A 14794-nucleotide genomic window follows, 5' to 3' on the forward strand; every position below is an offset into this window, starting at 1 on the left:
TTAATACTTAATACAGGAACAAACAGCCAAACACATTACACCTGTTCACTATAACACACCTTTTACAAGTTGTTAGTGAACAAACGCAACTGAAGTAATACAAATGCCCAATTAAACATTAAAAGTCATCAATTTATAAGCCTGCTGGGAAAAAACAGCATAGACCTGCACCAAAACACAACATATGCTGGTCTTGCTAGTGACTGGTCACCACCAAGACCACCATATGTTGTGTGTTGGTGCTGATCTATGCCAGTCTTCCCAGCAGGGAAATAAATGAAAAGAGACATGTGTGAAGTAATAGCCTATCCTGTAAATGGAGATACGGATAAATATTGAAACATATTGGCCAAACAACGATGCAGTTGATCATTTGTCTGTCGATTGTGCAATTTTTAGTCAGCTAGTTTTTCAAACTAAATAAAACTACAATTAACGTTTGTTGCGGCAAAGTATACTTTTATTTTGAAGTCCAAAATCGCGTGGTTTCCGGTATCCGCGCGGTTGTTTGCGTCAGACTTGACGCATCTGGCTCTGTGAGATTTTGCGTGCTCACGTCGCTGCGCGGGCGTGTAGCGGAGGCGCACCGCACATCTGGACTGCGGAGCAACCGAAAATTAATAGTAATAGTAATTAATAGTCATTGTAATTGTTTTTATTGTTATTGTTTTATTAGTAATAGTAGCAGTTGTATTTCAGCACAAGACATTTTTAGGCACTGAGTTGATTCTCTCATCTACTGTGAGTGTTAGAACATGTTAGAATCACCAGATGGTGGATTTTCTCAACCCTTTATACACCTGGGGTTATGAAGACATCAGGGATGTGTTTGAGACAAATTTTGCTAATTTTTGCATTTGTGCAAAATGATTTATCCTCCTTGTCTGGATAACCTCCAGATTTCTGACATGAGGCCGTAAAGTGGCAGTGTCTGCCTCCTCTGGAGTTGTATGTGCACCCCTGCTGACTGAGGATAAATACTGTCACAACAGTGTCTCCCTCTGCTTTCCAGCTGAGCAGATTCGAAAGGTGAATGGACCACACACGCCTGTTAGGGACTTACTCATGTGGAGACAAATGAGCTCTCAGGCAGGGGAGAAAGGGCTGGTATTTCTGTGACATTTTTGTTAAGCCTTTCCCCCTGTGACTTATACGATGAATGCATCAGTCAGAAGAAATGGAGAAAGACCTTAGCATGTCCATTCTTGTCTCTTGACTGCAGTGGGAGTTTCAGTTTCACAGCCACTGCAGCTGCAGCAGGCTGCCAGCTACACAAACAGCTGCACATGCAGCACCAAGAAGCCTCTGCGCTTTATATTTGATGATATATATGATGCTCGGTAAAAACACCACCATACATTGTCTCTTGTTTTGCTCTGAGTCCAAATGCCACACCTATAATTCTTGTTTTGTTTTTACAGGCTCTGAAGGCTGAGCAGTTTCACCTGCCATTGAGGGGAATGTAATTTGATTGTGAAGTAACCATGGTAACGTAGAGAAAGAAGTGACTCCAGTGCAGGTGGAGGGAAGGAGTCTGTGTGCAGGATTATTCTGTTATTGCTGAATAAGCCAAGTGGAGGGAAAGCCTTGATGGTGAGCCTGTTTGTAAAAAAAAAAAAATGAGAAAAACCACAAGTTGTGGAGGATTCCTGTGTGCAGCTGTCCTCCGTCAGATATTTTTAATGTTTATCTTGCAACATGCAAACGCGCTGCGCCATCATAACAGAAGCTTGTGGTAGATAGCTTTTGAGAAGAAATGTTTCACTTCACTTTTTTTCGGTTTAACCTGAAAGTCTGGACAAACCCCCCCTTTGGTGTTTTGTTTTCTGCACCACTAAACCACAATTTTGATTCACAAATGTATTTTTGAGGTGCACAGAAGGTTGCTTCAACAATGATAAACCCATGTTGGATGTGAATGCATGTGAAGGACAAAAGCTTTTGATATGTGGACTCACAATGCATACAAACCTCATTATGGACATCAATTAAATAATGACAATAATCATAATAGTAATAATCATAATAGTAGTTGTAGAAAATGCATGCAGTGAACATACTCGTGACTCATGTCATAAGGTTCCACATGTCCAGTTCCTATGTCCTCTTTCCTGGGCAAACCAAGTCTCTGGTTTGGCAAGTCAAGTCGAGTCCTAAGTTAAAGAAAGTCACATCACTTACCCCATCCAAGATACTGCAGTCTCTCCTGTATCTGTTCTTTTTAGAGAAAAGAGAAAAGGTAAAGTATTTGTAGCTGTCTAATATTGATATTGTTGGCAAATTAAATGTGTATTATAGTCATTGCTATTCAGTGTCATACAGTTAATAAAACACAAAGCTAATAACGTGACAAAAGCTTCATTTATTTCTTTCATTTCTCAGACAAATCATTTGAGTCAAGTCAAGTCACGACGCCACAACTTCAAAGACCAGGTCTCAAGACATTTATGTTCTGTCAGGTCAGGTTGTAAGCCATCAAAACAGTGACTCAAGTCTAAATTTCTGGCAGTAAGACATAAATAAATGTGTCAAACCACAGCTGTAGCAGTAGAGTAGGGATCCATCCCAGGGGATTGGCCAGCATGCACCATGTGCTGCATGTACAGAAGTAACATGATAGAAGATGAGTGAGGAGTTAAAGCGACAGACATGGACCAACCACAGGAGGCCTGTGTGTAAATAAGTAAAACTTTATGTAGCCAATTTCGCACTTTTTTTGAACATAGTATAGTATGAAAAATGGTAAAACACAACAAAAGAAAACACAAAGCTCACACAAGAGATAACACTGAAAAACATGTATAAATCAAACACATATTTCCTATAGTAGGAACGCAGAACGCATACAGAAACCTGTCAAAATCTTAAACTCACCCTTGAAATTATAGGAAAGACAAAGACAGAGGCAGGTTTTTAAATGTATTTTAAATCAGCCAGCAGACTCTGCATGTCTATCAAGCTGCGGTAATACCAGGAAGTGGTGCGGAATATTGTTCCAACATTATCAAACAGTTTTACTCTCATACGAATCGTTGGTTTATAGTTTATCGGGGGCCCTTTTCTCTCAGTTCTGCAGAACAGATGTGGCTGGAGTTATTGTCCAAAGGTAATGCAACAGTTAAGCTCGGTGTATTCGGTAACAGCAGGGGGAGGTAAAGGTCCTGCTGAACTCCAGTTCAGGTCTGTGTGGGAGTGTGTTGGTAGCACAGTTTCACTTTAACAGTGTCATGACAGTATCTCATATCATTTATAAATGTGGGCTGATAGAAGTGCAGATTGCAGATAAGACTAGGTTAACTTGGATGAACTTTAACTAGTGTGTGCTTATGTGTTTATGTGTGTTATCAACCTCCAGTCCTCACAACAACACACTTTCACTGTTTCAGTAAGGGACTTGCACATGAACACATGAAGATACGTATAATTACACAAATTCTTCTTTTCATTACATGTTTTCTAGTACTTTTTGAACATTAATTGCAAATTGGCAATATGTAGTCTACATACAGTATAATAAAGCAAATAAAGAAATAACATGCACATCCTTCTTGACCATGTGTAATAGAGGCCTTCCACAATACTAAAATACCTCATGGTCATCTGCTGAACAGAGATACTTATATGATGAGCTAATGTGAGACTTTTTTCAACCAGAGAAAAGAAGAACTACTAAAATAATTTAACCCATTTTCTTTCCTGCACTAACCATCATTTATCAGATAGGAGAGCTGACCAGTGAGTCATTAAGTTTAATATAACATTCAGGCGGCTCCTGTCAGCAGCTGTCTATTTTCAGAAAGTAACTTTTACAGGAAATCTTCTAGTTTCTGCTCTTTCATTGCCCAGTTCCATGATTTCAGCAAAAAGGGAACTTCACTGTTGCGAGTGGAAGGCGTTAAAGACAAACTGCATGACTTGATTCACGACTCAGACCTTGAACCACAATGTCGGAGGCTTCTTGGGTAAGATCGATGTTTTTATTGACCCACACTTTGACTGTAAACTGTTTGACTTGGCTCACAAGAGCAGGTTTTGTTGTTGTTTTTCTTTTTTTCTTTTTTTTTTTTTTTTACAGAATTTCCTGGAATGTGTTGTGAATTTTAAGCTTTTCTTTATTGAATTACATTAGAAATGTAATGTATGTAATGTTGTGTGTCCTTAAAAATATTTAACCAATAGCCTCCTTTTCAGTGTATTTTATTAGATTCACTGTACATTTTAAAAGTTGACTTTATTTGAAAGACGTGAGGAAACCAATTACCTCAGAATTAGTAAAGTAGACTTTTGAATTTAAGTTGTACGAGCTAAAAGGTTTTTAAAAATTATAAGCCTACTTTACTAAGCCTAATTTTAAGGTGATCATTTCCTTTATTTTTTTTTTAATGTGAAGTCACTTTGTCAGATTTTGCAGCACGATTTTAAATTTTAAGATGACCAAAAAGCATTAAAATATGAATTAAGGGATTAAAATCATGATCCACAAAATACTGCAAAGAAAAATCCACATTTTTTTCTTATATAATGTGTGCCAAAAACTACTGCAAAATGTGATTTGTGCATAAAGAACAACTTGTCAGACATGCAAAGGTCAGCACCACTTTCTGTGCTTTGTGGTCCATTACTGTGTCCGAAGAGGCGCACAAAGAGGATGTGAAAGGATGGAAAGGAAGAGGATTCTGACTGTAGATGAAGTCCAGATTTACTTACAACTTACTCATGCATTCCAAAAGATCGATGTTTTTATTGACCCACACTTTGACTGTAAACTGTTTGACTTGGCTCACAAGAGCAGGTTTTGTTGTTGTTTTTCTTTTTTTCTTTTTTTTTTTTTTTTACAGAATTTCCTGGAATGTGTTGTGAATTTTAAGCTTTTCTTTATTGAATTACATTAGAAATGCACAACTGTTACCATGAAATGGACAATAACTTTTACTGAAGTAGAGGAAGAAGAAGATGAAGAATCAGCAACAATAAGTGGCTAAAAGTAATCTTTAAACCTTTGAATAACTAATCGAGCAATGCAAATTTGTCACAAACTGAGCAGTGCCATACAGTCCGTTTAATTCTTTAATTTTTGTTGCAGAACATGACTAACAATGACACCTGTGCCGATGGAAACAGCAACTGTCTGGACAAAGAGGACATGACCAGCTTTTCTGCAGGTCTGGCGGTGGGCTTGACCCTCTTCGTCCTGCTTCTTGTGATCGTATCTGGTGTACTTGCATTCAGATACCACAGGCAAATCACAAACATTTTGCCATTCAGACACAGAAGAAGCCAGAAGAAGGAGGACTGTACAGAGACACCTGAAGCTGATTCCCATCAGTACATCGGTCTGAGCAGAGAACAGTCAACGGCACAGGCTCCTATCTATGAAAACTTGTCCACTACTAGATACAGCAAGTCTACAGTAAAGCAGAGCAGGTAAGCCATACTTTAAGTATTTTCAGACGTGTAGTGAAGGTCTTTTTTAGAGGAAATGCGGAGGCAGAATAGTCATTTATGAAAGTGCAACGTGGTCCAAGAAGAGACCAGAACGGAAGCAGATGAAGAAACACTGCGGTGTGAATTTCCCCATTTTGCACAATCCTGGTGTATGATATGCACACAGATGGGCCGTCGTCTGAAGGTGACCTCTTGTTCTTTTGTTTCTAACATTTCAAACTCTGTTAATCAAACTGATGACTCAGTGCTCGGAGTATTTCTCTGAGCAAGAATAGTATCCGGGAGAAGGAAATCCACACAGTTTGCATAGTGTTTGTCCTCTTTCACCATGGTTTTACATCAGTAAAAGTGATGGGGAAAATGATCCGCTTCTTTTGTTGTTTCTCCGCAGGTTGACCAGTGAAACGGAGGAGGATTTGTACTTGCAGTGTGACATACCAGATGACGCAATATACAGCAACGACCCAGCGTGCAACCTATCCATCCTATCACACCCCCAAGAGGAAGACGTGTATATTGTGCCAGATTCATGATCGGACACGAAACCTTTCATGGTTATTTTTGCTTCATTTGGTTTGTCTCTCGTGTCATAAACTTACATTTCTGCAAATCTGTGTGTACATATGTTGTACATTTTCTGTAATGTTAGGAGGTAAAAGTTGGATTGGATGGGTTGTTTTTTAGACATTTTGGGGAAGAATAATGCAGCATGACGGGATATCTTGCTGTCTTTACACTTTGACGGCTGTTTTTGACTCAGGTGGACGCTCTGTACAAATGATCGCATATTTGACGACAATCCAAGGTAATCAATTAGCTGATAACATCTTAACGTTTTTTGTTGTTTTTTTGTTTTTTTTATCTTGACACGTCTGTTACAACCAATGAATCATTTTTAATTTTGACCTTTAGAGAGGAGAAGTGTTCAGCGTGTTCACTCTTGTGTGGCCAGGTCATGCATGTCCTTTTTGAGTATCAGTCATATTGTATTGTATCATATTGCATATCAGCAGCATAAAAAGAGACATTTAAGTATTGTTAATTTCTTCATATCATTCACAAACAGGTTTTTTTTTTTTAAATAATCCACAAATGACATTTTACAATGCTTTTTTAAATACACTGAAAAACCAAAAAGATGAATGTGAATATATAAGTATGCTTCATGTTAAAGCACATGCCAACATAGGTGGATGTGCGCACTTGTGTTTTACAGAAGTAGTGATAGTTCTAAAGCTGTCTTCTTCCTTTTTATGTGGTAAACAATAAAATATACTTTCGCCATTCGAACATTGTGAATATTTACAATGATTTTATTTATTTATTTATTTTGCGATTGCATTTTGATTTGAACAGTTGTGTGTCCTTAAAAATATTTAACCAATAGCCTCCTTTTCAGTGTATTTTATTAGATTCACTGTACATTTTAAAAGTTGACTTTATTTGAAAGACGTGAGGAAACCAATTACCTCAGAATTAGTAAAGTAGACTTTTGAATTTAAGTTGTACGAGCTAAAAGGTTTTTAAAAATTATAAGCCTACTTTACTAAGCCTAATTTTAAGGTGATCATTTCCTTTATTTTTTTTTTAATGTGAAGTCACTTTGTCAGATTTTGCAGCACGATTTTAAATTTTAAGATGACCAAAAAGCATTAAAATATGAATTAAGGGATTAAAATCATGATCCACAAAATACTGCAAAGAAAAATCCACATTTTTTTCTTATATAATGTGTGCCAAAAACTACTGCAAAATGTGATTTGTGCATAAAGAACAACTTGTCAGACATGCAAAGGTCAGCACCACTTTCTGTGCTTTGTGGTCCATTACTGTGTCCGAAGAGGCGCACAAAGAGGATGTGAAAGGATGGAAAGGAAGAGGATTCTGACTGTAGATGAAGTCCAGATTTACTTACAACTTACTCATGCATTCCAAAAGATCTTAGGGGGAGAGGCAGAACAAAGCACAGCTTTGCCCAAAAGTTACAGAACAAATTGCTTTATTTGTGCTCCCCTGGATGGAGGAAAATCCAGAAATCATTTTCCCGGGGAAAGGCTCCGTGATGATTCAAACCAGGCCGAACAGCAAGAGGTCTTAGACTACACACAGAAGGGCTCGATGAGTTCTGTTCCTAATTGTTTGTACTAGTATACTTTGGGTGGTCCTGCAGCTCAGGACCTTTCAGAATCTAAGATTGAAGACCTTTACATCCGCCCACGCTTGTGTAAGAACTGAGGATGTCATCCCTGAAACAAAGGGGAACAGGATAAAAACAAAGAAGTGAGGGAGCAGTTTCTGGGCACAGAGCTGAGGTTACCATCAGAAAATTGTAATCACAGCCAGCGTTCGTGTCTGCAGCTCTGATTAATCACTTATTTATCTATCTGCCTATTTATTCAGTCAACCAGGGTCACCTTTTAATAAACGACTTTATTAATTGTAAAACAACACGTGGTCATATGTACGTGATCTTTAACCATAAAGATAAAGACAATTGATTATACATTAGGGGTGGTGGTGGTGACACGTCTTGGGGTAATTAAACACTTAAGAGGAGCTCGCTACTGATTTCAGTACAAGACACTCACTTATATGACAGTCATCACGATTCTCTGTTCAGTACTTTTAACCTCCAAAACCCTGAGCTGCATTTTACAATTTGTGTTCCTCGCCTCAAATCTGATAACACACTGTAAAATCTGACGACGGGACTTTATTTAAAAAAAACCAAAAAAAAAAACTTCTGAGGCAATCACTTTCCTGACTTTTTAAAAGTAAAGTCAACTTCTGAAGTGTGCAGTGTACTTATCGTAATATATCTCACATTATTATTTCTTCTGTTTCTAATAACTTAACTGAGCAGCACTTATCACAGACACAAGCTTTGATAATCTGTAATAACAAAAGCATTTATCGTCATAGATATGTAATCTGAGCAGTCCGGAGTTTACACTGTAAACTTTAAAAGTTGACTTTACCTTAAAAAAGTCAGGAAACCGATAACCTGAGAATTGCCAAGTAAAGTAGACAATTCAGTTAAAGTTGTACGGGCTACAAAGTCTGAACAACTCACTTTTACTTTGTTATTTTGAGGTAATCAGTTTTGCCAGTTTTTCTTTTAACACTTTGTCAGACCTTCACAGCAGGCAGCCTTTACCTCCTTTTCATACATTGTGATATATTCTGTCATATTGAACAAGGTTGGTTGGTTTTGTTCTTCAATGACACGGTCAAGGCTGCCATGAACACTTAACTTCAAGGTTATAAATGGTAGATAAATGTTATCATATCTTTGGCACACCCTGACCCTCATAATCTCCAGTGGCTGATAGTATCTCTGTCTATAAATGACAAATATGAGAGAAAGAATCTTGCTCATGTGTTTATTATGAAAGGTGCCAGTCGATGCATTCAAGTGAAGCAGATACATCAGTACAATTATCAGTGAAATGTATAAGACAGCAAACAATATCTAAACCACACGCCACATAAAACAAAACAGTACTTTAAATAACAAATGGCAATAAAATTAAATAGTAAGTTGTACTCCAATACGCTGTAACATTTAACAACACACAAAACACAAGTAAGTAATACGTTTAAGTCCATAACTTAAAATAAATAATGTGAATTAACAGATCTACTGCCTGGTCTAAAATGCCAAACAAATCAGTTGCTCTGTGCAGCCGTAACATGTCTCTTCGTCCTCAGAATAAAGCACTAGTGGAGGAACGTCACGTTCTTTTTCAGCATGTAACTCATTTTTCCCATGGTAATACCCTCCCAAAGGTCAGGGTTTAAAGTACAGAACAGTTTTTCTCTCAGGCACAGTGACATTTGCTGACAATCAGGTCATCGAATGGCGTCAGCTTCAACTTTCCCCTGCTGTCGTAGTGCATGAGGACCATGGGCTCGTAGGCGGCCGGCACGCAGCAGGGCCGAGGCGTGCCTCCTTTGGTGAGCTGGTGCAGCCGAGACTTCACCTGTGTGTGCATGCTGGCAGGCTTGTAGTTGTGTGGGCAGGTGCCGTCGCAGAAATGCATGGTGTACTCAGCCGGGGCCACCACCCAGTCCTGCCAGCCGATGTCTTTGAAGGACACGATGATGGACTTCCGGCAGCACCATCCCTCTTCGTCGCAGTCGTCCTCCTTGTTGGAGCGCTTCGACCTGCGGGCTGGTTCGGGCTTCATGAGGCCCAATTCCAGAGAGATAGTTGGATTTGACATGAGGGCGTCGTCTCCAAACACAGCTATGCCTACTTCCACAATCAGTGCCTGCACACCCTCAGTCCCCATCCAGCTCTCCACCTCAGGTCTGACGTCCAGCATCGCTTCTCGACTTTCTGACACATTGGCAAGAACTGGTGAGTTCATCGGCTTCATCCTGTTGACTTTAACTTTAATCTCTTGTCTCACCTCAGGCTCAACTGAAATGGATTTGTCTAAAACCTGCCTGGAAATCTTCAGCTCAGCCTGAGTGAGTGCCAGCTCATCCTGGATACTGGGGTTCTTGTGGAAAACAGCTCTGTACCACTGCAAGCGATGACCCGACTTCGTCTGTTCTCCCCTCCGACGCGTTTTCATCGGCTCCACTGAAAACACAAAAAAAAGAAAAGAGATTCATCAGAGCCAACATCCTGTAATGCTTTGACAAACCACGTTAATGTCTCTCAAATAACTCTTATCATGAATATGAATCCTCCCTTCTCCACGACAAGTTGATGACCATTTTTAGAACCATGTGTTTTAAGTATAAGATCAAACGCAAGGTGTGCCTGTCACGCTCATGAATTCTAAAAGCTTGCAGGAATGCGTTGGCTTTGTTTAGCTACAGGTTATGTGTACAACCACCGGGAGATGTTTAAAGCCCTACGCAGATAAAATTGAGAGACAAGTTATTTATAGAGCAGCCAGCACAATAGCTTTTGACTGTAGACATAACCTGTCACTGCAAGATGTTATGAACTAGTTATTTGCTAGTTATTTTATCCTTTCTGCTCCCACACAAGCTTTCAAATTTGGCTTTTCATATCAGTCGTTCAGGAATGAGGAATGAGCTAATTGAGGCCTGAGTGTATTCCTGACTAACATCACCTCACCTGTCGCTGGGAAGAGCACAGTAGACATGTTGGATTGCCAGGTTTCCTCTATCGTCCGGCTGGTGTTTCCTCTCATCTCTCTCAGTTTCTCCCTGTAGAGTTGATACATCTTCCTCAGCTCTTCCTCCGAAGCTTTCTGGGCTGGCCTGGGCTCCCTGTCCATCCCCAACGAGCCGAGGATCCCCATCTTCACCGCCTCCATGAGCAGGAGCCTCTGGCCGCCCACATCAGGTGCGTCTTTGCGAGGCCGGCTCTCCCCTGAGCTGAGCACGAGAAGTAGCAGGGTGCAGGAGGCGAGCCAGTGGAGTGAGAGTGATCCGAGCATGGTGAGCCTGCCAGGTAGGTTTGCTCTGAGAGTGCTGGAGCTCAGTTGATGGGCTTTGTCCATGTCATGAATGAAATTCCTCTCACGCTTTTATTTATAGAGCTTCTGTGTTGCCACACCCCTGGTTGGTCAGGTGAGCCTGTGATGGGCTCAGCTCAGTAGCGACCTTTTACATGTGTTTACAGCATGTGACCAAAAAAAAAAATCTGTGAAACATTTAAAGCTTTTTTTTAAAAAAAAGTTTCATTGGCGCGCAACAAACACAGCGACAGCAGAGATAGGAGAGGTGTTAAATTAGAGGATTTCTGGATGACGTTGGTTGATTGCATCATGAGCACATGGTGTACAACCCAGCATGCTACGTCACTATGATCATTATGTCACTTAGTCATATAATGACCATATGTATTACAGTGCCCACTGCTAAAGAAGGGGGTAGGGGCAATTATGTTAGCTCCTGCGGGGTTTATAATGATAATGTGATAGTGTATTGATCCCAATAAGACTGTGCCTCTCTGTTCCCTTGAAGCTCAGCCAAGGATGGTCATAGGTCAGGATCAGATACAGACCAAAGAGGCACGTTCACTCGCAGGCAAGGTACTGACACCTGCAGAGCCCCATGTCCAAATGTCACATGCTGCATACCACTACATGAACAGTTCGACTTTAAAATGTATATTGGAACAGCTTTCACTGACAAATACAGGGACCAAAGGCTGAAGACGACCGAGAGAGCTGATTATCTGTGAGCCAACCCTTCCCTCTTTACCGTAGCCCGAAAGGGAAAATTCCTCATGGTTAAAAAAAGATAAACAAACAAAGCAGTTATCTCCTCTGCCAGTTATCTCGTTCTATTTTTACCGTAACCACATCGTCACACGGGTGATGCAAGGGGCCCATCATAGATCCGATGGAGCTTTCTCTCTATGATGATTAAAATAAAGATGTATCTGATCTGTCCCCAGTCCTCCTTCAGCAGCACTCGCTGGGACAGACCGTAACGTTGTGGGACAGACGAGCAGACAGGCGACTACTGCGTCCTCACTGTGGATGCGGCTGTCTGTGACATTGACCCCATTCGATCCACCTGAGGGCAATCCCGAACTGACAGATAAGGATTTCCAACATGGAAAATTTCCATGAAAGTGCGTTTATGGCTATTTGTGCCAAATCGTAAGCTTGACAGTAAACCACTCCCTCTGAGCAACCAGATTGTAAACCTGTTGAGTCATAAGGGGGGTTAATAAAATGATGTGAAAGCCTCATTTACATAACATATGATAAAATGATAAAACAATAAAAACAAGCCTCACAAAACCATAAATCTAACTATGTTATTGCTAATTAAGTTTGACTGACACGACAGATAAAAACGCAGAGCTGATAACTTGTGGAGGAGGGGTTTCAGGTTAGATGTGAGGTTTTGCCGGATGACTCACCAAAATAGGAAAAAGGAAACAAACATTTCTGCTGCACAAAGTGATGGTTATTTTAGCTGACGTTTCTCAAAATCGTTGCTCTGTGTGTTCGACTTCCTCTTTGGGGCTAACAGCTAATAAAATAAACAAACTGAGAGGGGAACATCGCTCTTTGGCGACTCTTCTCGCAGCCCAGGGAAAGTGATGGAAAGAAAAATTTATTTCTGGCAGTTTAACTACAATTTGCCGTAGTTTGCTAGTTTTAACAATGAGATTTCAGTAGCTTGATCGCTTAGTTTGATATATTTTTTTTAATTCTTATTGTACTGTTGTCACTCTACTGTAATTGAATGCCCCTTTGACCAGCCCAACCCAACTGTCTTTCATGCTGACCGCTGTAAAAACATGCCCGGGCAATTCCTCCATCAGGCAGCCACCACACTCTTGACCTTGATGTATTGCATGTGCAACAGGGCAGGTATTGCTGAGTGCTCACACAGCAATGGCGTGATAGGGGATAAACCTCCTCTCAGCCTGAGGAAGAACCACCATGACCTTACTCAGTGGGCGATGTGTTAATTTTTAACAGGAGGATGCGCCCATGACTGGAGTACTGAGCCTTTTGGTTCTTTTGCTCTCAGAGCCTGGGACGGATTTCTTCTAACTTGCACAAACCTCAGACGGATGACGGAGCAATGTGTCAGGCAGACTGGATTAAATGTTCAACCCTGCACTCTCTCTTTCTACAAGGAGAAGCAGAAGGGGGGTGGCAGGTTATTTTCATTCTCATCCCCCCCCCTCACATTGCCTGCAGGCCTCACTTATAAATGTATGACAGTGACTGGCTGCAACAACAAAACTGATTTTATTCATGATCAGTGCAAGCGGAGAGAAAATACACAACCCAGTCACCAGAATAAATGTTGGCAAGCATGTTGAACCCTCACAATTCTTATTTTTCACCTATATGCTTTAGGTTCAGTTTTCAGTGCTATGTCATGACAGTGCTGTACTTATGGTCTGGTTCGGTTCAGGCACAACAACCACTTGGTAAAGTTCATATTTTGGCCTACCTGGTTTTGTCACCACAAACAAAGCTAGAGATAGTCCAGATGTCACGCCCCAAAATATTTGGTTTTGTTGCCACAAACGTGCATTTAACTTGTCGTGGCATCTTGTGAAGATATGCGATTTTGCTGTCTCGAACCCATCTGGTAATTATAAAACATCAACATGTGACATCTCCTCATAAAATCACCCATCTTTTTACACTTGTAGAAGTTGAAACACACTTGTGAACAGTGGTCTCTTGCTTGGTAGCTGTCTAACTCAGCTGTGACGCTGCCGCCATGAAAGTCAGATCATGTCAATATTTTATTCTAAGAACTGGGCTTCAATAAACACTCAACTGCAAATGCAAAACTAAGAACACATATGAAGGGACAACTGAGCAGTTTTAGCTTATTTAACCCAACTACTTTTCAGCCTGAAGGGCAGATGTGCTCTACCTCAGCTTCTTCCACAGTGAAGCATGTATTGGTAGTTCACAGATTATAAAAATCTGGGATGTGGGGTTGGATGAAGCCAGTGCTTGTCTGTAAAGAACCACAGCTCAAAAAAGTTGGTAACATGTAATCAACACATCATGAACGTCGTCCCATTTTTGAACATGTGAAGAAGCTAAAAAGCTCCAGCTCTGTATTTGACAGTGCAGAGTGTGTGTGAATCTCTGAACGGTGAGTCACCGAGGTGATGAAACAATCATGTGCCTTTGTAAGGTGAGCCTACTTTGCGGGTTGAAAGTGTGTGAAAGGTGTAAAGTGACTCATGAAAACTGAACACTGTTATTTCAGCTGTCAAGAATCTCACTCTCTCCTGTGTTTTTTTTTCCCCTTCGCGTTTCATTTCTCGCAGTTGCGTGAGATAGCAGGGAGGCAAAAACAACACAGCCCCAACTTGTTGTGTCATCATGACAAGCAGAAGTTTCTGCATAAGAGGAGTGAATTTCATCATATTACAGCGGGAGCAGACAGAGATGATTGTCATGAAGTCAGTTTAAGGTGGAATATATTGATATTGATATATTCAGTATTGAGACTGTTTATCTGTGGCGGACCCTGCCACCTCTCTAGCTACAAACAGTGTTGTGGGGAGTTTGTATTATTACCTCATCAACTTTGTGAGTTGTGAGTTTCTAAATTGCTTGTCCCAAACTACATAGTGCACCTTTAACAAAAGATGAAATGCTTTATAAACCATTTACTGAGCAATTGTTAATTATAACCTTACAACAGATGTTGTTACAAAGCATTACATAGTTTGTCAACAGTGAAACAACTATTAATTAAAGTTTAATTAACTATAATGTTGCCATTTGTTAATCATGATTATCATAAAGGTTCATTGCTTTGCTTTTTCTTCAATCATTGCAAAACAAACTTCCCGGCCTCATGAAATAATTTAAATGTGAAACAATAAGACCAACTGCTCACAACCCAAAGAAGCTGG

The 14794-nt window shown here is 40.3% G+C and overlaps 2 protein-coding genes across 3 annotated transcripts; one reads left to right on the top strand and one right to left on the bottom strand.

The window, feature by feature from the left end:
* The first annotated feature begins 3764 nt into the window (after nucleotides 1-3764).
* LOC119011302 (protein GAPT-like) lies at nucleotides 3765-6735 on the top strand. 2 transcript variants are annotated; one of them, XM_037084303.1, is made up of 3 exons: nucleotides 3765-3962; nucleotides 5084-5424; nucleotides 5837-6735. In XM_037084303.1, the coding sequence occupies exons 1-3, from the start codon at nucleotides 3945-3947 to the stop codon at nucleotides 5976-5978; spliced, it is 501 nt and encodes a 166-aa protein (XP_036940198.1). In that variant the 5' UTR covers nucleotides 3765-3944; the 3' UTR covers nucleotides 5979-6735. The 2 variants fall into 2 exon arrangements, with proteins under 2 accessions (XP_036940198.1, XP_036940199.1); XM_037084304.1 differs by lacking the exon at nucleotides 3765-3962 and adding an exon at nucleotides 4893-4984.
* Nucleotides 6736-8796: 2061 nt separating this feature from the next.
* Nucleotides 8797-11054, bottom strand: LOC119010514 (growth/differentiation factor 15). Its single transcript, XM_037082673.1, has 2 exons — nucleotides 10544-11054; nucleotides 8797-10036 (listed from the first exon to the last, which is right to left on the bottom strand). The coding sequence occupies exons 1-2, from the start codon at nucleotides 10929-10931 to the stop codon at nucleotides 9267-9269; spliced, it is 1158 nt and encodes a 385-aa protein (XP_036938568.1). The 5' UTR covers nucleotides 10932-11054; the 3' UTR covers nucleotides 8797-9266.
* Between the last annotated feature and the right edge of the window lie 3740 nt (nucleotides 11055-14794).

Source organism: Acanthopagrus latus, chromosome 21, assembly GCF_904848185.1.
Source record: "Acanthopagrus latus isolate v.2019 chromosome 21, fAcaLat1.1, whole genome shotgun sequence".
Lineage (NCBI taxonomy): Eukaryota > Metazoa > Chordata > Actinopteri > Spariformes > Sparidae > Acanthopagrus > Acanthopagrus latus.